Source organism: Rhinatrema bivittatum, chromosome 6 (genome assembly GCF_901001135.1).
Source record: "Rhinatrema bivittatum chromosome 6, aRhiBiv1.1, whole genome shotgun sequence".
Taxonomy (NCBI): domain Eukaryota; kingdom Metazoa; phylum Chordata; class Amphibia; order Gymnophiona; family Rhinatrematidae; genus Rhinatrema; species Rhinatrema bivittatum.
The window spans coordinates 151,314,465-151,335,624 of NC_042620.1; the positions used below are offsets into that span (position 1 = coordinate 151,314,465).

General features: G+C 43.3%; 1 protein-coding gene across 1 annotated transcript in view; it reads left to right on the forward strand.

The window, feature by feature from the left end:
• Nucleotides 1-21,160, forward strand: part of DNAH7 (dynein axonemal heavy chain 7) — a 724,465-nt gene that overhangs the window by 426,941 nt on the left and 276,364 nt on the right. Inside the window, 4 exon segments of the mRNA XM_029606081.1 lie at nt 2,594-3,466; nt 5,765-5,994; nt 11,130-11,460; nt 17,654-18,000. Of these exon segments, the coding sequence (XP_029461941.1) occupies nt 2,594-3,466; nt 5,765-5,994; nt 11,130-11,460; nt 17,654-18,000 (1,781 nt within the window).

A 21,160-nucleotide genomic window follows, 5' to 3' on the forward strand; every position in this document is an offset into this window, starting at 1 on the left:
CTGCCCCCTCCCAAGACCTGGGAAATTAAAATTGTTGGTGCTACATGAGGTCTGTCCCTGGGCATCTGTGCGTGTTATGTAGCCAAATAGGGGAGTGCCTAACCAAATTTGCACTTCCAAATTTGTTTTGTGGTCTGGGGAGGGCTATTTTGGTGCGTTCCCGAGATCATGCAAGTTTAGAGTATGTATTTGTGGGTGAACCTCCCCCTTCCCCCAAAAAACAACCGTATGAGAAATGTTCTCTTAAACTAACCACCCCACACTCTCCTGCCCCCCTCCCCCAGCCCTGCGAAAAACAGTAGCCCTCCCCCTGCCCCCCCCCCAGAGTTGCTGAATGAATGAAACCTGCCCCCCTCGTGACCCCTCCCCAAGATGTTCGCAATAAATTCATTACCACCCCGCACCCTCCAGACCCCCCGAGACCTGATAAAAATGTCTGTCGGTGGAGCGGGCGTTCAGGAGCGGTCCTGAAGCGATGTATTGGCGTTGGTCCATTGGCTGCGAGCACTGAAACGGGTTCCAACAGTCCTTTGCCCTTACTATGTCAGTGGGGTGAAGCAATGGCAGCGGTAGGTCCTCTGACATAGTAAGGGCAAAAGTTTCGCCGGCTGCCAGTCCTGAAAATGGCGCCGAGGGGCCCTCGCCCTTACTATGTCACATGGGCTACTGCCACCATTTGTGTCCCCGAGTGGCATAGTAAGGGAAAGGGCCGTCGGCGCCATGTTGAGTGCTGGCAGCCGACGGCCGTAGTGCAGAAGATGTGTCCCGGACCGGTCCTGGCCCCCCGCTGGAGCCTCCCGGACTTCTGTCAGGTTTTGTGTGTGTTGTGAGGGCCTGGGAAGTAAATAAATTTGGCATGTGTGTGGGGGGTGTGAGGAGGGTGGTTTTGTGTGTGTTGGGAGGCTGTGGGAAAGAAATCAATTTGGCATGTGTGTGGGGGGCGTGAGGAGGGTGGTGGGTGTATTTTATCTGTAAAGGAAATAGTTATCTTCCGGTGAAAAAAGTGCACAAATGTGTTAAAATGGAAGTGAAACGTGGACCTGGACTGGCGAAATGATTAGTGTAGCGTGTGTTAGTGTAAGGTGTAACAGATGGCGCTTACGCCATCTGTTACATGTTGTAATCAACATGGTACATCTGTACCATGTTGCAATCACTTCCTACATGTTGTTTTTTTTTTTTCCTATCTGTTCTTTCTTCCAGCGATAAGCTCCCAAGTTTTTTTACGCCTTGTTAATTGTAACTTTGCCTTATTCATCTCTATTGTTATTTTCCTCAGTTATTGTCTTAGTTATTCCCTTGTTCTTTGTAAACCGATCCGATATGGTTTTACTATGAAGGTCGGTATAAAAAAGTGTTAAATAAATAAATAAATACGTCCAGCAGATGTTGCTGTTTTCTTGAAAAAATTTTTAAACCTATTTTACCTGTCACAGGTGTGACATATCTGTAATGTAAGTACAGAAGAACCTTACTGTATGTGAAATGAAGGTTGTGTCCAAATTTGAAAGCAATCTGTTCAGTGGTTTCTGAGATTAGCGATTTTGTCCAAACTATTTAACATTTTTATTTATATAGAAGATAGAAGATGTGATGTGTGGGGGATGGTTGTCTGTGAATGTGATGTGTGGGGGATGGGTGTGTGTGAATGTGATATGTGGGGGATGGGGGTATGTGAATTTATTTATAATGTGATGTGTGGGGGATGGGTGTCTGTGGATGTGATGTGGGGGGATGGGAGTATGTGAATTTATTTATAATGTGATGTATGGGGGATGGGAGTATGTGAATTTATTTATAATGTGATGTATGGGGGATAGGGGTATGTGAATTTATTTATAATGTGATGTGTGAGGGATGGGTGTGTGTGAATGTGATGTGTGGGGGATGGGTGTCTGTGAATGTGATGTGTGGGGGATGGGTGTGTGTGAATGTGATGTGTGGGGGATGTGTGCATGTGAATGTGATGTGTGAGGGATGGGTGTGTGTGAATGTAATGTGTGGGGGATGTGTGCATGTGAATGTGATTTGTGAGGGATGGGTGCGTGTGAATGTGATGTGTGAGGGATGGGTGTGTGTGAATGTGATGTGGGGGATGGATGTGTCTGGGATGGGTGTGTGAATGTGATGGCTGTGTGTGAATGTGATGTGTGAGGGATGGGAGTATGTGAAATTGAAATTAGTGTAGCGTGTGTTAGTGTAAGGTGTAACAGATGGCGCTTACGTCCAGCAGATGTCGCTGTTTTCTCGAAATTTTTTTAAACCTATTTTACCTGTCACAGGTGTGACATATCTGTAATGTAAGTACAGAAGAACCTTCCTGTATGCGAAATGAAGGTTGTGTCCAAATTTGAAAGCAATCGGTTCAGTGGTTTCTGAGATTAGTGATTTTCTCCAAACTATTTAACATTTTTATTTATATAGATTATTTACTCTGATTCATTTATTATTGTATAACCTTGTGTAATATAAGTTCTATCATTGATCGTACTGCTAAGTTCATACAGGTATGTTATGAGTAAACATAGCATCATAACATCATAAGAGTTTTGAATATACAATGCCATTACAAATATTTTTATTTATTATTTAGGTTCTTAGAGTATATTATGATCGCCTGGTGGATAACTCAGACCGAGCTTGGCTTATTGGATATATTGAACAAGTGCTGAAAAGCCATATGCATGAAAACTTTCACAATCTATTCAAGCACTTGGACTTTGATGAAGATGGCAAAGTGGAAGAGGATGACCTACGAAGTTTGATGTTTTGTGATTTTCATGATCCCAAAAGGGAGAATACTTCCTACAAGGAGATTTTTGATGTAGACAAACTGAGATTAGTTGTGGAATCACATCTGGAAGAATTCAATAACATTAGTAAAAAACCTATGAGCCTTGTTTTGTTCAGATTTGCTATAGAACATGTTTGCAGAATTTCACGAATTCTGAAGCAGCCTCGCAGTCATGCACTACTGGTTGGTGTTGGAGGAAGTGGTCGCCAGAGTCTTACCCGGTTAGCATCTCATATGGCTGATTATAAATTGTTCCAGGTTGAAATTTCCAAAAGCTATGGTAATGCTGAGTGGCGTGAAGACTTAAAACTAATTTTTAGGAAATCTACAGAGGGTGAGATACAAGGAGTATTCTTATTCACTGACACTCAGATTAAAAAAGAGTCTTTTTTAGAAGATATTAACAACTTACTCAATGCAGGAGAGGTGCCAAACCTCTTTGCAGCAGATGAAAAGCAAGAAATTTGTGAAAAAATGCGTGTGCTAGACCGTCAACGTGATAGATCTAAACAAACAGATGGCAGTCCTTTGGCACTTTTCAACATGTTTATTGATCGCTGTCGTAACCAGCTTCATGTGGTACTGGCCATGAGTCCAATTGGAGATGCGTTCCGTAACCGTCTGCGAAAGTTTCCAGCGCTTGTTAACTGCTGCACTATTGACTGGTTTCAGGTATTATTCTTATTCTTTTTCATAACTAAACACTTTATAGTCATAGTTTGATACATGAGTCTAATATACATGTCTGATGGCTTAATTTCCTATTAATATACCTTCTTGAAACTGTACAACATATTTATTTATTTATTTATTTCGGATTTTTATATACCGGCATTCGAGACCGCAGTCACATCATGCTGGTTCACATAAAACAGGGGTGCATAGTAAAACATTAACTATAACGATGGTGCGGAAAAAGGCAGTTACATTTAACAGGGTGACTAGAACTTGGCGAAGAAGGAAGAGAAAGGACAGGTTATTAATTCAAAAAAGGCTAACGATAGTGGATGGAGTTGCGGGATGACGTTGAGGTGTTAAATCATTTGGAGTCCGGGAATGCTTGTAAGAATATCCACATATCAACATATGAGAAAGAACAAAATTCTTTTCTGAATTCTTTATCCTGATGTATATTCCTGAAAGGGTTGATCATCCCTGGTGGTTTGGGCATTCAGGAAGTGAATAGTGGCTGAAGTATTCATGACTGTTCAGCCACTATTCAGTGTGTTTTGAAACACTTAAAAGTTATTTGGAATGGCCTGATTAAAGATACTCAGAATGTGTAGGAGGGAGAGCTCACCTATACTTTCTATTATCAGTCTTTTTTCTATCTCCACTTTTCTCCCTAAAAGGTTATTCACCCACCTAGATACATGGCTTGTATTCATTTCTCTGAGGTCTCTATCCCAAGTATGTTGTCTCCTGTTTAGAGCAGGAGTAAATCCAACCAATCTCACTTTTGCCTGTATAGCTTCCATTTCTTCTGATGGGAGAAAAAACATGTCTTTTCCTTCCATGAAAAATCATGGGAGTTGGCCTGTACCACATTTTTCTTTTATTCTATGCTATTCCACTAGAATGTAATTCATAAACATCTTAGTAAAGAGTTGTAAACAAGTCTTATTTGGAGACTTTTCTTATCATTTTTGAAGACAGCACACCTATGCCAGTATTGGTTTGAGAGCACCTGCTGGAGAAAGTGGGGTGGAAATCACTTGGCAGAGCTAAAACATATTCCATGCTAATTTCTGACAATTAATAACAACCTGTATAAAAGGGATACAAAGGGGGCCATGCTTTCTTTACCACTTGGTCTAACTAAGACATTGCAGGAGATGCTGGGCTTCCCATAGTAGAATTTTTCCGCAGAGTGCATTTAGAGATTGAGATAGTGCCTGAATAGAGTCAGGCTGACTAGGGCTGTCATTCCCTAGCTCTGTGAGAAGTTGCATGGACACATTGCCTCCTATTGATGCCATCCCTACAGTTTGTTTTTTTGAGAAGGAAGTAATGACTGCTTTGTATTAACTGGCTACTAGCTTCTTCCAAAGGTTGGCGAGAAACACAACTGGCATTAGTCAGCCCACTTGCTCTAGATATATCAACTCATTACCTACATGCCTGACTATATCTGGTATTCCTGTATTGAGCAGGGAAGGAAGGAGGTACAAAAAGATTTCTTTGTCGTACAGTAGCCCCAGTAACGTTAGGGAAGTAAGCTATCCATTGCATTCCCAGAACCAGCATTAGTACAATCTGAACATCTAGATTTGCTTTAAACATTGCATACTAGTGGTAAATGTGGTAGTCAATTTTCCTAGTTCATAATGCCCATATGATAAGGCCATGGGCGGCTAAAGGCAATTTGCTGCCTGAGGTGAAGGATGAAATGGTGCCCCCCCCCCCCCCCCCCCAATGCCTGGTGCAGGTGAAATCACCAAGAGGGCCAGGGCAGGGGGAAAACAATGGAGGGTGAAATGACTTGCCCAAGTTCACAAGGAATGGCAACAGGATTTGAACCCTGGCTTCCCTTGTTTGCAGTCCACTGTGGAGTACATCCAGTACAGGTAAACTACATCTGAACCAATTGACTCACTCCTAGTGTATAAGTATGCCTTCAAGCATTCTTAAATACGTCTCATTTTCCATTTTAAATATAAAATTTATATTCTGAGTACCTAAGAGCAAGAGGAAATCTACTAAATATTGGAATCTACTAAATATTGGAGTTTGGTCCAAATTTTCTTATAGATAGACTATATGTATATTACATATTATAGCAGTCTACACTATAATATTCCTTTTAAAATGCTTAGAAAACTATTATAAGTAAGTGCATTCTACTTTTATGTGTGTTTTGTTAAATAACATATATGTGGTGCACTAAAAAATGAGAATGGTTGAAATGCGTTTGATTTTTTTTAAATGTTTAAAGTAATGTGTAAACTGAAGTATAAATTTTGATTTTAGACATGGCCAGAAGATGCTCTGCAAGCTGTTGCTGCTCGTTTCTTGGAAGATGTGGAAATGTCAGATGAAACACGAAATGGTTGTATAGATATGTGCAAAAGTTTCCACACTTCAACTATTGAATTGTCTGGAAAATTCCATAATGAGCTTCAGAGACACAACTATGTAACACCTACATCATACTTAGAATTAATCTCCACATTCAAAGTCTTATTACAAAAGAAACAAGCGTAAGTGTGTGATATATTTACCTTTCTATTTAAGGGTTAAAGTTTGGTTTAGTTTTTTTCCTGTAGGACAGAATGGGTTCTGTTTTCAACTGGGGATTTTATCCATTGCCTGGTTCCCTCTGGTAATTTAAAAAAAATAAATTGTGCTACATTTACATATGTAACTCATTTGAAAATTACCTCTTTGGCTTTAACCAGACTACTGTAATTGAGTTTATTTGATCTCCCATTGATCACTATTAAAGCTTTGCAAGACATTGAGAAGGCTACAGCCTGTGTACTAACTATTGCGAAGATGAGAGACTACATCTTCCCTGTTCTGTTTTTATTACACTGGCTTCCTATACAATGGAGTGTCTATTTTAAGATATTGACCTTGATACATAAAGTGCTAAGTGAAGACACTTCAATTTGTTTGAGTTCTCTGTTAAAATTTTACTAACCCCCTCCTCAATCTCTAAGATCCTCTGGCAATAATTTTCTGGACATTCCATCTGTTTGTCTGGCAAACTTGTCAGAGACTAAAGCTTAACTTTTTGTGGTTGCAGGTTTCACTTCTCTGCAACACATTTCCTGCATTGCTAACAGCTAGGGATATGCAGGCAAAAAGTTGTCGTTGCGTACGTGATACGTATTAATGGGGGGTCAATTCCGTTTCATGCGGAAGTATGGAGAATTCAATAAGTTGTCGATCTGTAAATATGTTACTACTAAATTAACTACAACCCCCCACCCTCCTGACCCCCCCAAGACTTACCAAAACTCCCTGGTGGTCCAGCGGTGGGGTCCGGAAACTCACTCACACCCTCGGTGCTAGTTTCATCATGGCGCTGATAGCCTTTGTCACAGGGGCTACCGGTGCCATTGGTCAGCCCCTGTCACATGGCCATCGGCGCCATCTTGTGCTCCTACCACGTGACAGGGGCTGAGCAATGGCACCGGTAGCCCCTGTGACATAGTATGGGCAAAGGCTATCGGCGCCATTTTGAGTCCTGGCGTCGGACGGCAGGTCGCTCCGGGACCCCCGTTGGACCCACAGGGACTTTTGGCCAGCTTGGGGGGGCCTCCTGACCCCTACAAGACTTGCCAAAAGTCCAGCGGGGGTCCGGGAGCGACCTCCTTGCACGCCGGCCGTCCGATCCCAATACTCAAAATGGCGCCGATCGCCTTTGCCCTCACTATGACGGCGATCGGCGCCATTTTGAGTATTGGCATCGGATGGCGATTTTGAGTCTCAAAATAGCGCCGATCGCCGTCATAGTGAGGGCAAAGGCGATCGGCGCCATTTTGAGTATTGGGATTGGACGGCCGGCGTGAAAGGAGGTCGCTCCCGGACCCCCACTGGACTTTTGGCAAGTCTTGTGGGGGTCAGGAGGCCCCCCCAAGCTGGCCAAAAGTCCCTGTGGGTCCAACGGGGGTCCCGGAGCGACCTGCCGTCCGACGCCAGGACTCAAAATGGCGCCGATAGCCTTTGCCCATACTATGTCACAGGGGCATTGGACGGCGATTTTGAGTCTCAAAATGGCGCCGATCGCCTTTGCCCTCACTATGACGGCGATCGGCGCCATTTGAGACTCAAAATCGCCGTCCGATGCCAATACTCAAAATGGCGCCGATCGCCGTCATAGTGAGGGCAAAGGCGATCGGCGCCATTTTGAGTATTGGGATCGGCCGGCGTGAAAGGAGGTCGCTCCCGGACCCCCGCTGGACTTTTGGCAAGTCTTGTGGGGGTCAGGAGGCCCCCCCAAGCTGGCCAAAAGTCCCTGTGGGTCCAATGGGGGTCCTGGAGCGACCTGCCGTCCGACGCCAGGACTCAAAATGGCGCCGATAGCCTTTGCCCATACTATGTCACAGGGGCTACCGGTGCCATTGGTCAGCCCCTGTCACATGGTAGGAGCACAAGATGGCGCCTATGGCCATGTGACAGGGGCTGACCAATGGCACCGGTAGCCCCTGTGACAAAGGCTATGGGCGCCATGATGAAACTAGCACCGAGGGTGTGAGTGAGTTCACGACCCCACCGCTGGACCACCAGGGAGTTTTGGTAAGTCTTGGGGGGGTCAGGAGGGTGGGGGGTTTAAATTTTTATTTAGGCCGAATAAAACAGAAATCTGTTTAATACGTGGGGAGTCGCGATGCGTTTCGCCTCCCCACGTATTTAACAGATAGCAAAAAATAAGTTGCGGATTACGAATACGTGGAAAACGGATGCACACCTCTACTAACAGCTAAGAGCTGTACTAGGAATTTTAGGAAGCAAGTGAAAGTCCTTCTTTTTCTCAGGCTTTTCGAATATTAGAAAACACATAGGCATCTTAAGCTAATGAAAGATTACATTTTGGAGGCAGAACATGTTTCACTATATTCATATGCAGAACTTTTAGGTGGCATGACATGGTGCATATGGTTATTTTTGCATTGGCACTTTATTCTGTATTGGTTTATATGATTTTATTATGTATGTTTTAACACATACCTGCCTAGAACTTTAGATAGGGTGGGTGACAATTTTTTAAATAAATAGAGGAACATGCCTACCTGGTGCGAAGGTGGCAGACCTTACGCGTCACCTAGATAGGATTTTAGATAGTGCTGGGGAGGATCTGGCTATTGTGGTACATGTGGGCAACAATAACATAGGAAAATTATGGAGGGAGATTCTGGAAGCCAAATTTAGTCTCTTAGGTAGAAAGCTGAAATCCAGAACCTCAAAAGAACATAAGAAATTGCCATGCTGGGTCAGACCAAGTATCCATCAAGCCCAGCATCCTGTTTCCAACAGAGGCCAAACCAGGCCACAAGAACCTGGCAAGTTCCCAAACACCAAGAAGATCCCATGCTACTGATGCCAGTAATAGCAGAGGCCATTCCCTAAGTCAACTTGATCAATATCCCTAAGTCAACTTAGGTAGCATTCTCTGAAATGCTCCCCATTCCACACGCAGAGGCAGGCAAATCTCCAGAGTCTCAATGTGTGGATGAGACAATGATGCAAAGAAGAAGGATTCACTTTGTAAGGAACTGGGGAACCTTTTGGGGAAGGGGGAGTCTTTTCCGAAAGGATGAGCTCCACCTTAACCAGGGTGGAACCAGGCTGCTGGCGCTAAACTTTAAAAAGGAGATAGAACAGCTTTTAAACTAGAACAAAGGGAAAGCCGACAGTCACTCAGCAGCACATGGTTCGGAGGGAGATACCTTCAAAGGATACTAATGACGCTTTAGAATTAGGGCATCCCAACAGTGAGGTTCCAATAATAAGGAAAGTAGTCCAAGTGCCTGTAATTAAAAATTCACCTAAGCTAAAAGATTCCAATTTACCCCTATTATTTAAAAAGTAGAATGAAAATACAAACAAAATAAATAAATGACAGTTTTATAGAGCAATTGGTTCAGGAACCGATGAGAGAGGGAACAATTTTAGATCTAATTCTCAGCTGAGCACAGGATTTGGTGACAGACGTAATGATGGTGGGGCTGCTTGGCAATAGTGATCATAATATGATCAAATTTGAATTAATGACTGGAAGGGGGATAGTAAGCAAATCCACGGCTCTAGTGTTAAACTTTCAAAAGGGAAACTTTGATAAAATGAGAAAAATTGTTAGAAAAAACAGTCTAACTTCTGTTTATTTGCTGCCTTACTGACTATTAAAAGCACAAATACAATAAATAATATTCCCTAATAGTTAACTTCGCCCCAGTACTTTAAAAAAATAAAATAAAATTTCCCAAGCAAAACTTACTGATTCCTTTCAGCCACCAGGTAAGGTGATCCTCTCCTCTCAGTGCTCCCACTGGATTGTAAAGTTTGTGAAAGCACCACTTACTTAGCAGCTCCTACTGTTTTAAATGTAAGTAAATTGAGATATAGCTATATCAGAACGCTTCATAAATATCATAATGTGAGGTAAATTTTAAGCGTTGCTCGCAAAGAAAGGCCTATATACACAAGTATATGGGATGAGCGTGATCAGCTCTTATTTTTAAACTGGCAAATTACATATGTGTTTGTGCACAAGCTACAGAACACACATAAAAAAGTGGCTTGCTAGGTGCATTCCAGGACAGGGCCAACATTTATGCAAATAAATCCTGATTTTAAAATCGGCAAACACAATGCACGTCAGGCTGTTACCTGCACATATTTACTTCTGCTCATTATCAGGTGTAAGTCTGAAAAAAACCTCGTTTTTGCCAAAAACTGAGTGGGTAAGGGGTCTGGGTAAACTGGGAGGCGTGCAGGCTGAAGAACCAGAGGGGTCTGGATGATCTAGAGATAGACTTGGCAAACTGGTGGACTACCTGGTCAAACTCGTTATTTCCTTCACACGCGCATGTTTTAAAATGTGCTCACTTGCACGTGTAAAAGCCGACAAGTCCAAAGGAAAGATAAGCGAATGTTTCCTTTTGTAACTGCTTAAAATTAGGAGCACACATACCACGTTATGCATATTTTATATTATACATGTGCACTTTCAAGGCTGATTTAAAAGTCCCGCATATGTGTGCTCACTTATAAGTGGGCATGCATACACTCGTTTTAAAGATACCATCCTTGTGTTTAAACCATAAATATAGCATGTTTATTTGAAGAGTGGACTTGGATAAAGATATTTTATGAAACCAAAGAGTGTGGCCATATCCAACTTTTATTCTTCAGAAGCATAAAAAGAAAAGAAATAAACTGTTTGGTAGAAATACAACTAAAAAATACCTAGGAATAAACTTAAAATAATCATCAGCAGAGTTGAGAAACAGGAAATTATTATTGTGAAGAATCGGGTTAGCTAGTATTTTATTTAAACATTCTTATTAACTGCCTTTCTGGGCCCTGAGAGTCACAGAAGGCAGTGCACAAAGTAAAAATAATACAAATCAAATCAAATATAAATACATCAATAACACAAACCACATAAAAATATAAAAGTGCAATATGAAATATAGCAGTGTAAATCAATAACACTAATAGTTTAGATGATTACCTAGTATAGTTAGTTGCTTTAAATAGAAAAATATTCATTTTCTCTTCAAAAAGTAGTATTAATTTACAAGTTTTGCAAACTGGATTAAAGCACAAGAATGTATTGCTTAAAGGATTACTACAATATTAAGCACTGTCTGTCTGTTTCTTTCAGGGAAGTTATGAAAATGAAAAGACGGTATGAGGTTGGTTTAGAGAAACTGGAATCAGCATCATCTCAAGTGGCCACTATGCAGGTTGAACTAGAGGCCCTGCAGCCACAGCTCAAAGTTGCCAGCAAAGAAGTTGATGATATGATGGTGATCATTGAGAGGGAGTCCATAGAGGTAGCTAAGACTGAAAAAATAGTGAAAGCTGATGAAGCTGTGGCAAATGAGCAAGCTATGGCTGCAAAAGCAATCAAAGATGAGTGTGACAGTGATTTAGCCCAAGCTTTACCAATTTTGGAGTCTGCCCTGGCTGCTCTTGACACTCTTACTGCACAGGTATGGAAAGCTATGAACCATATTATGTATACAATGAAGAGGGATTCACTATGATGGAAGAGATTCAGTAATAGATGTTAATATGCTGCTTATTTCAGTATAGTAGAATATGTTCCTATTGGTGGGTACCCAAATCTAGTAACGATTACAAAGTAGCCCATATACACAATAAAATCACATGTAAATTCCAGTCTCTGATGTCTGAAGCTGGCTGGGAAGGAACCTCAAATATAGGAGACTGGGATCTATAAGTGTTTTTAGTGACTTTTTTTGCTGAGTCAAGATATCAGAGGCTGCTATTTGACCAAATAAAGAGGAATATATGAACTGCTTTGTCAGCAATGTTTTGCTGTTGGTTATTTCAACAGACCATTATTATGTGCTATTCCAAATTAATTTAGATTTGCTAGTTTTGGAACCATCTTTTTCTATCTGATAGAGCTGTGATAGCATTTAGGGCGATGTTGTTTACTGTAAGGCTCCTTCCAAGTAGATTGTGCCAATGGTGGTTCCCATCAATTGTAACTGTGATTTCCTGATACTCTTTCGCAAATGCATACTCTTCACCAACTTATCTGGAGGCTTGCTGCTGGTGTTGTCTTTGGAACAACTGGTTTCTTTTCTTCCAGCTTCAGGCGGTTCTCAGCAAGTTTGAGCCATGCAGTGCCTGAACTCCAACACCATTCTTTTGAGATTGTGAAAGCAGCAGAGTTTGGGTATTGCGCAGCTCAATGTCACTGAGAGTCACACAGTGCTGGAGGAAAGCAGCTGTTCTGGAGGAGCTGGCAAAAGCAAGCCACTGGATGTGGTGAGCCGAGGATAAGATGGTGGAGGATAAGTGGTAGGAGAGGTGGGTAGGGATTCAGCCTGACTGGAATGGGATTGGGGAGAGTGTGTGTTGGGGGAGAGAGCATGTAAGGGAGAGAAGATGGGGAGAGAGATAGTGTTGGGAATGATGGGCTAAGGAGAGTGTGTTGGGGGAGAGAGAGAGAGATGGTGAGGGGCAGCAGATTTTGTTTTAGTTACATGAGTTGTTCTAAGTGTTCTTGAGTTTCTAGGCTGGCCATATCATCAAAGAGGAACACACCTCCAAGCCAATCACATTATCTGGAGATGGTCCCATATTGAAGTTTTTGGCAAAGTACCCTCCACTTGCAAAATAGTGGAGATGACTGTTTAAGAGAGTAATTTTATAAAAGTCTGCCTAAATTAGGTGGCAAATACATACATAAGTTACACCAGTTTTCAAAGCATACCTAAACATCTTGCACTCATTTACATCTGCTATTTTGTGCACTGAAAATTTTACCAGAAATTTATGCATATACTTTTGAAAATATAAAAGTATTTTAGAAATGTAAAACCCTCCCCAGCCCCACTCCTAGAAACACCTTCGTTCAGTCTGAGTAAACTTATGCACATACATGAGGGAGTCAGTTGGACCAGTAGATGATCGAGGGGTTAAAGGGGCACTTAGAGAAGATAAGGCCATTGCAGAAAGATTAAACAATTTCTTTGCTTCAGTGTTTACTGAAGAGGATGTTGGGGAGATACCCGTACCGGAGAAGGTTTTCATGGGTAATGATTCAGATGGACTGAACCAAATCATGGTGAACCTAGAAGATGTGGTAGGCCTGATTGACAAACTGAAGAGTAGTAAATCACCTGGACCGTATGGTATACACCCCAGGGTTTTGAAGGAACTCAAAAATGAAATTTCAGACCTATTAGTAAAAATTTGTAAACTATCATTAAAATCTTCCATTGTACCTGAAGACTGGAGGGTAGCTAATGTAACCCCAATATTTAAAAAGGGCTCCAGGGGCGATCTGGGAAACTACAGACTAGTTAGCCTGACTTCAGTGTCAGGAAAAATAGTGGAAAGTGTTCTAAATATCAAAATCACAGAACATATAGAAAGACATGGTTTAATGGAAAAAGTCAGCATGGCTTTACCCAAGGCAAGTTTTGCCTCACAAATCTGCTTTACTTTTTTGAAGGATTTAATAAACATGTAGATAAAGGTGAACCGGTAGATGGAGTGTACTTGGAGTTTCAGAAGGCGTTTGACAAAGTTCCTCATGAGAGGCTTCTAGGAAAAGTAAAAAAAGTCATGGGATAGGTGGCGATGTCCTTTCGTGGATTGCAAACTGGCTAAAAGACAGGAAACAGAGAGTAGGATTAAATGGACAATTTTCTCAGTGGATGGGAGTGGACAGTGGAGTCCTTCAGGGATCTGCATTGCGACCCGTACTTTTCAATATATTTATAAATGATCTGGAAATAAATATGACGAGTGAGGTAATCAAATTTGCAGATGATACAAAATTCTTCAGAGTAGTTAAATCACAAGCAGATTGTGATAAATTGCAGGAAGACCTTGGGAGACTGGAAAATTGGGCATCAAAATGGCAGATGAAATTTAATGTGGATAAGTGCAAGGTGATGCATATAGGGAAAAATAACCCATGTTATAGTTACACAATGTTAGGTTCCATATTAGGAGCTACCACCCAAGAAAGAGATCTAGGCGTCATGGTGGATAACACATTGAAATCGTCGGTGCAGTGTGCTGCGGCAGTCAAAAAAGCAAACAGAATGTTGGGAATTATTAGAAAGGGAATGGTGATTTGGTTCAGTCCATCTGAATCATTACCCATGAAAACCTTCTCCAGTAGGGATGTGAATCGTGTCCTCGATCGTCTTAACGATCGATTTCGGCTGGGAGGGGGAGGGAATCGTATTGTTGCCGTTTGGGGGGGTAAAATATCGTGAAAAATCGTTAAAAATCGAAAAATCGAAAAATCGAAAAACCGGCACATTAAAACCCCCTAAAACCCACCCCCGACCCTTTAAATTAAATCCCCCACCCTCCCGAACCCCCCCCCAAATAACTTAAATAACCTGCGGGTCCAGCGGCGGTCCGGAACGGCAGCGGTCCGGAACGGGCTCCTGCTCCTGAATCTTGTCGTCTTCAGCCGGCGCCATTTTCCAAAATGGCGCCGAAAAATGGCGGCGGCCATAGACGAAAAAGATTGGACAGCAGGAGGTCCTTCCGGACCCCCGCTGGACTTTTGGCAAGTCTCGTGGGGGTCAGGAGGCCCCCCACAAGCTGGCCAAAAGTTCCTGGAGGTCCAGCGGGGGTCAGGGAGCGATTTCCCGCCGCGAATCGTTTTCGTACGGAAAATGGCGCCGGCAGGAGATCGACTGCAGGAGGTCGTTCAGTGAGGCGCCGGAACCCTCGCTGAACGACCTCCTGCAGTCGATCTCCTGCCGGCGCCATTTTCCGTATGAAAACGATTCGAGGCGGGAAATCGCTCCCTGACCCCCGCTGGACCTCCAGGAACTTTTGGCCAGCTTGTGGGGGGCCTCCTGACCCCCACGAGACTTGCCAAAAGTCCAGCGGGGGTCCGGAAGGACCTCCTGCCGTCCAATCTTTTTCATCTATGGCCGCCGCCATTTTTCGGCGCCATTTTGGAAAATGGCGCCGGCTGAAGACGACAAGATTCAGGAGCAGGAGCCCGTTCCGGACCGCTGCCGTTCCGGACCGCCGCTGGACCCGCAGGTTATTTAAGTTATTGGGGGGGGGGGTTCGGGAGGGTGGGGGATTTAATTTAAAGGGTCGGGGTGGGTTTTAGGGGGTTTTAGTGTGCCGGCTCACGATTCTAACGATTTATAACGATAAATCGTTAGAATCTGTATTGTATTGTGTTCCATAACGGTTTAAGACGATATTAAAATTATCGGACGATAATTTTAATCGTCCTAAAACGATTCACATCCCTATTCTCCAGTACTGGATTAGTGATTGTTGCCAAAGAAGGGACAGGACTCTCCACCCATAGATCTGATTCATCATCACTAAAGAATGATAAATATGAGCCTGCAATCTTTTGGATCAGAGAGACAGAGGGCTGTAAATGCCACCCTTTTATTAGCCCCCAAGCAGCCCGTCTTGAGGCTCCCCGCTGGGACACTAAGTTACCCTTACTGACATTACTGTTCCCTTTGTCTTTCTGTTTTGACCAAGAGGCCAGGCCGCCACATGATCAACATCATGGCCTCTCGCCCCAATGCATGGAAGCATCATTTCCATAGGTAAAGCATCATTTTATCAATGGAAATGCCTTTCAAAATTACCCTGTCTAAGTACATATGACTATTCTGTGTAAGATGTAACAGACTTCGAGCCAGGTTACCTCACTTTCAGGAAAAAAGCTAAGTCATATTTCTGACCTATCTACCTGATCCATCAAGTAAGGACTATAAGTTATAAACTTTGGCCTGTCAATGCTATCCATTGTAAATTTGATTCAGCTGTGATTAAAATTGACCTTTTAACAATGTACTGTAACTGTTGAGTTAAAACTTGTCTTATATGCCTCCTTGAGACTACTCATGGAAAAAGGTGGGATATTAATTATATAAAAGTAAATACATAAATAATAAAAACAAACATGTATCCTTTTAGCTTACTGTAGTATTTCAAATGTAAAATTCAAATAAACCCAACCATAGCAATAGTAATTATTTGTAGGAAGATTTACTTAGACAATTTACTTTTGGAAGGCTAAAAATACCAATGGAATATATTAATATATTTGTAGATATAGCACAGGGACTTCAACCATTCCTCAAAATATGGCTTTTTCAAGAATTACAATACTTAATCCTTTGCTGTTTTGCAAACATTAAGAGCTATAGAGCTCCTCTGTTAGAAGAGTTGAAGTTGAGTTCTTTTCTTGTAGCCTCCTCTAGAGATTGGTAATATTTTTGTGTTAAAATCAGACCTCTTTGGGAAAGTTGTTATATATAGTAGCAAAGCATTGCTTGCTATTCTGCCTCTCAGGTCAGGGCAAAAGTTACATCTCTCTTAGGCCGGATTTTTTAAGTTCTCAGACCTTAGAGAATCTGGCGGTAATGGGGGGCGGGCCTGCGAAAGCCGGCAGCGATCACACCACCTCGGTGTCATCGCTGCTGGCTTTCGCACCCAATAGCGCTATTGTAAAAGGTGGTGCTATTGGGTGCACTACTGGCAGCAATAAGGGTTCTTACCTTTTCGCAGCCAGCGATGTTTCCGCCGCGTCCGCCCCGACTCCTCTTCCGGTACCAACGCCACCCCGGCTCCGCCCCCAAAAAGTCCCTTTTGCGTGCGATCCCGTTAGAAAATGACCCCCTTAAGGAGTGAGGAAGAAAATAAAACCTAACAGTTACATTTCTGATATTGCAAGATAAGAGAATTAAATCACACTGTTCATTAAATCACACTGTTCATTGCTCTAAGTGGAAACCACTCACAACTCTGTACCTGTTTGATCTGTGAATTGGATTATTTACATATGCTTTAAAAACAAATTGTCTTCTTGTCTGGAACAGAGTTCATCTTCAGTTCATGAAAGTCATACTTCAGATGCAAACCAAAGCAGCAACAGTCCATTATTCCAAGCCCTTAAGTATGGTCATAGTGAGATTATGCATCAAAGCAGCCAGTATCGATGCAGGATGTCATAGGCTCCACATCTTGTGGGATTCCTTTTTATATCCCAGACAGGGCCACTTTCAGGTTATGGCATCCTGTTAGGGATATGCCCAGAGACCCATTTAGAGATGAGGAGTGTTTGGACCTCAGAGACTCTTCATTGTATTTGGGATTGAGTGGGTAGGGGTCTTGTAGAGAGGCCTGTCATTTTTCAAGGGCAGGAATTTGGGTTGTAAAAAGGGGCCTGTAAAGGTCCAGGAGGACCATTCTTCCAGGAGGGGTGGGGATATGGGAAGAAACTGGGTAGACCAGTTTAAGTTTGTGTGTGATTTCTATATGCTAACCATTCTTTTCACTTTGGGCTGATTAGCATGAGGAAACCTAATCTGCAATGTGCAGTAGTATTACCATGGCCTGTGTATCTTTAAAGCAGCCATGATAATGCTACTACATCCTGCATATCTGTAGTAATACATTGTGTGTATGCTGCCAATAAATTGGCAGAGAACTTATATTACTATGCTGGCTAGTACTTAGACTCCTTTACCTTCTTCTGCCTCTATGACCCAGTTGAGAATAAAAAATGTCTTTTAACCTAGTTTATCTAGTCAAAAATATGTTTGTAAACTTATCTTCAAAAAATAACTAATGCAGCACTATAATGCTGTCAAAACTATCAACCTTATTCCTCTAAGAGCATTGCTTTTATTTCAGGATATTACAGTGGTGAAATCCATGAAGAGTCCTCCTGCTGGTGTCAAGCTTGTTATGGAAACCATTTGTATTTTAAAAGGTGTCAAACCAGATAAAATTCCAGATCCTTCAGGCTCAGGAAGAAAGATTGAGGATTATTGGGGACCAGCTAAGAGAGTATTAGGAGACATGAAATTTTTACAGTCACTTCATGAATATGACAAGGATAACATCCCTCAAGCTTACATGAATATTATTAGAAAAAATTATATCACCAATCCTGAGTTCGTGCCAGATAAAATTCGGAATGCTTCTACAGCAGCAGAGGGTCTGTGCAAATGGGTGATTGCAATGGATTCCTATGATAAGTAAGTATTTCTTTAAAAAATAAAAATGTCTAAATGAGAAGAATAAGGAAAAGAATGGCAATTAGTCCCAGACAGAAGCCCATGGCACACAGCTCAGTTCAGGTATTAAGTCCTGTTCACTCAGTGTCCAGAATGCCCTGCAGGGGAAGATTAACTTCAAGGCCCTTTTGCATTGCTTTACATAAAGTCACCCTTTAAGACCTTTGAAATCAGCACTAAAGATCAAGTAAACTAGACAACAGCAAGGACCATGCTGGATACTAGTCTGGTTTTCAACTCAATTTTATTGAGAATTTGGTAGAATTGAATGAAAGGTTCTTTAAAGCTCTTGATGTACAATTGATTTATAATCAGAGTTCTAAATAAATTTGTGATCTTCAACTTCCAGCAAATGTGTTTAGATGATTCTCCTAGGACAAGCAGAATGGGTCACATGGGTGACATCATCAGATGAAGCCCAGCACGGAAAACTTATGTCAAAGTTTCTGGAACTTTGATTGCACATACTGAGCATGCCTAGTATGCCCTATTCCACGCATCCACACATCCACGCAAGGACCCTCTTCAAACTCTTTTTTCTGCATAGCTTTCACCTCATGGTTGAGTGAGCTTGTGGCTTTTCTTTTGGAAAATGTCTTTGGAAACTTTTCCACCTTGTCTTTTTGGGTTTTCTCTTGATTTCATCAAACGAGGGTCCTTCTCTGTTCACCTTAGTTTCCTCAGTCAGGGTTTTCGGAAGTTTGGTAAGTTTATTTTTGCTTCTGTTCTCCTTGTGGTGGTGGTGCCTCGGTGTCTGCTGGCATTGACTGCCTACATTCACCCTTTTCTCATTTTTTCCCTTTCTTTTCATTCGTTATGGCCTTGTCTGGTTTCCATCAGTGCCCCCAGTGTCCATGGAATTTGTCCATCACTGACCCCCACAAAGTGTGTGTCCTCTGCCTGGGGGCATTACATGACATCCAGGGTTGCCGCAAGTGCACCAAGATGACCCCTAAGGGCCATTGCGCTCGACTCAATAAGGCACTGGTTCATGCTGTAATGCCCCTGAAGCGACTTTGCAGCGAGGAGTGCCCATCCTCCATTGATGCTCGGGGTCTGCAATGGTCTCCATCGGTCCTGGTGACAGTCTCCAATCAACCTTGGGGATCCAAGGAAGATTTGGCCACCCCTTCTGCCTCCCAGTCAGTTTTGGCATTGGCAACTTTTAAGGAGGAGCTGGAGCGTAGAGTCCAGCAGGCGGTGGAGTAGGATTGCAGGGCATTGAACCGGCGACACCGATGGTGCTGGTGCCGGCATTCACCCAGCTGGAACCACTGCTGGAATGGCTCAAAGTGCTTATTGGTGTGTTACCAACCCAGATGGTGTTGCTTCCCGGGAAGCCATCGATGTCCGGTGGAGCACTAATGCTTCCCCCCACCCATATGGTGCTCGTTGCCCGTTCATCAAAGGAGGAAGCTCCATCAAGGCTGGCCGGGACACTGAGGCCTGCAGCTCCCCATCCATTTTTGCCGGGGCTGCCACCGTCTGGACCAAAGCCAAGCACCCAGGGCCCCATCCCCTGTGGATTACAGTGAGGACGAGGCACAATATGACTCCTGGGGGGAAGACACTGCAGAATCCTCCTCCCAGGACTAGTAGGGTCTCCCTTCAGAGCCATCTCCTCCAGATGAGTGAAGGAGGTCTCCTCCAGAGACTTGACCTTCGCAGGTTTTGTACGATGGCTGAGGCCATCCCTTTTCAATTAATGATGGAGGAGGATGCCAGACACAGGATGCTGAAATCCTCCAGTTTGTGGAGGCTCCTAAAGAGATCATGGCGGTCCCGGTGCATGATATCTTTAAGGAGTTGCTGCTGAGGATCTGGGAAAACTCCCTCACAGTACTACCATCAACAGGAAGGCAGATGGGGTTTACCTCATCCAACAGGCTACCAGATTCAAGAAGCATCAGGTATCACACCAATTGGTAGTGGTAGAATCCACTGTCAAGAAGGCTAAGTGGTCTCGGACCCACGCCTCGGTGCCCCTGGGCAAGGATCGTAGACTGATGGACACTCTTGGCAGGAAAGTGTTCCAAGGGGCCATGCTCATTGCCTGCATTGCCTCTTACCAGCTCTACATAAGCCAATTCTCAATCAACCTCTGGAAGCAGGTAAAAGAGGCAGCCAAGCAACTGCCTCAACATCAGCAAGACCTCTTTTTATTGCTGGAGCATCAGGGCTAGAGTGTGGAAAACATGAGGTTTGTTCATCCTACAATGTTTTTGAGATGGCATCGAGAATCTCTGCAGCAGGATATGGCACCCATAGAATGGCATGGCTGTGGGCCTCACATCTCTGACTGGAGTTACAGGACAGACTTGCTGATTTGCTGTGTACAGGAGAGAATCTCTTTGTAGATAAGGCATGGAACATGGTGGCCCAGTTACAGGATCACCATGAGACCCTCCAGCAGCTCTCCGCCAGCACTTCAGACCCACCCTCCTCAGCCAGGAAGTCTACAAGGCAGGGTCAAAGGAAGTCTTTCTACTGCCAGAGGTAGTACTATCCTCCAGCTCCTCGCTTCCATTTACAGAGGGTGAACTCCAGTGGCCGTTCCAGGCAACAGAGAGCTCCCAAGCCCTAGCCGACTCCCCAGCCAAATTCTGGGACAGGGTTTTGACTGGATCATAGGGAGCATGAGCCAGCCAACTGTACCCAAGACACTGGACCCCCTGGTTGGAGGCAGGCTAGAGTTCTTTGCGGATCAGTGGCCCAGTATATCCTGAGACTAGTGAGTTCTGTTCATCGTCCATCAAGGTACCAATTGAACCTATTGGTTTCCCGCCAAATTGCCCTCCGTGCCCGTACAATACATCAGGAGGTACTGTTATGGGAGCTCTTCTCCCTCTTAATGGCCAGAGTGGTCAAACCTATTCCACCAAGGCAAAGAGGGCAGGGATTCTACTCCTGGTACTTCCTGATTCCAAAGAGAACAGGAGAACTCCATCCCATCCTGACCTGAGGGCCTTGAACAAATTTCTCAAAACAGAAAAGTTCAAGATGGTTTCCCTGGGCATCCTGATTCCCCTCCTGCAAAAAGGGGACTGGCTATGCTCCCTCGATTTAAAGAACACATACATTCACATCGAAATCTTCCCAGGTCACAGGAAGTATCTCAGAT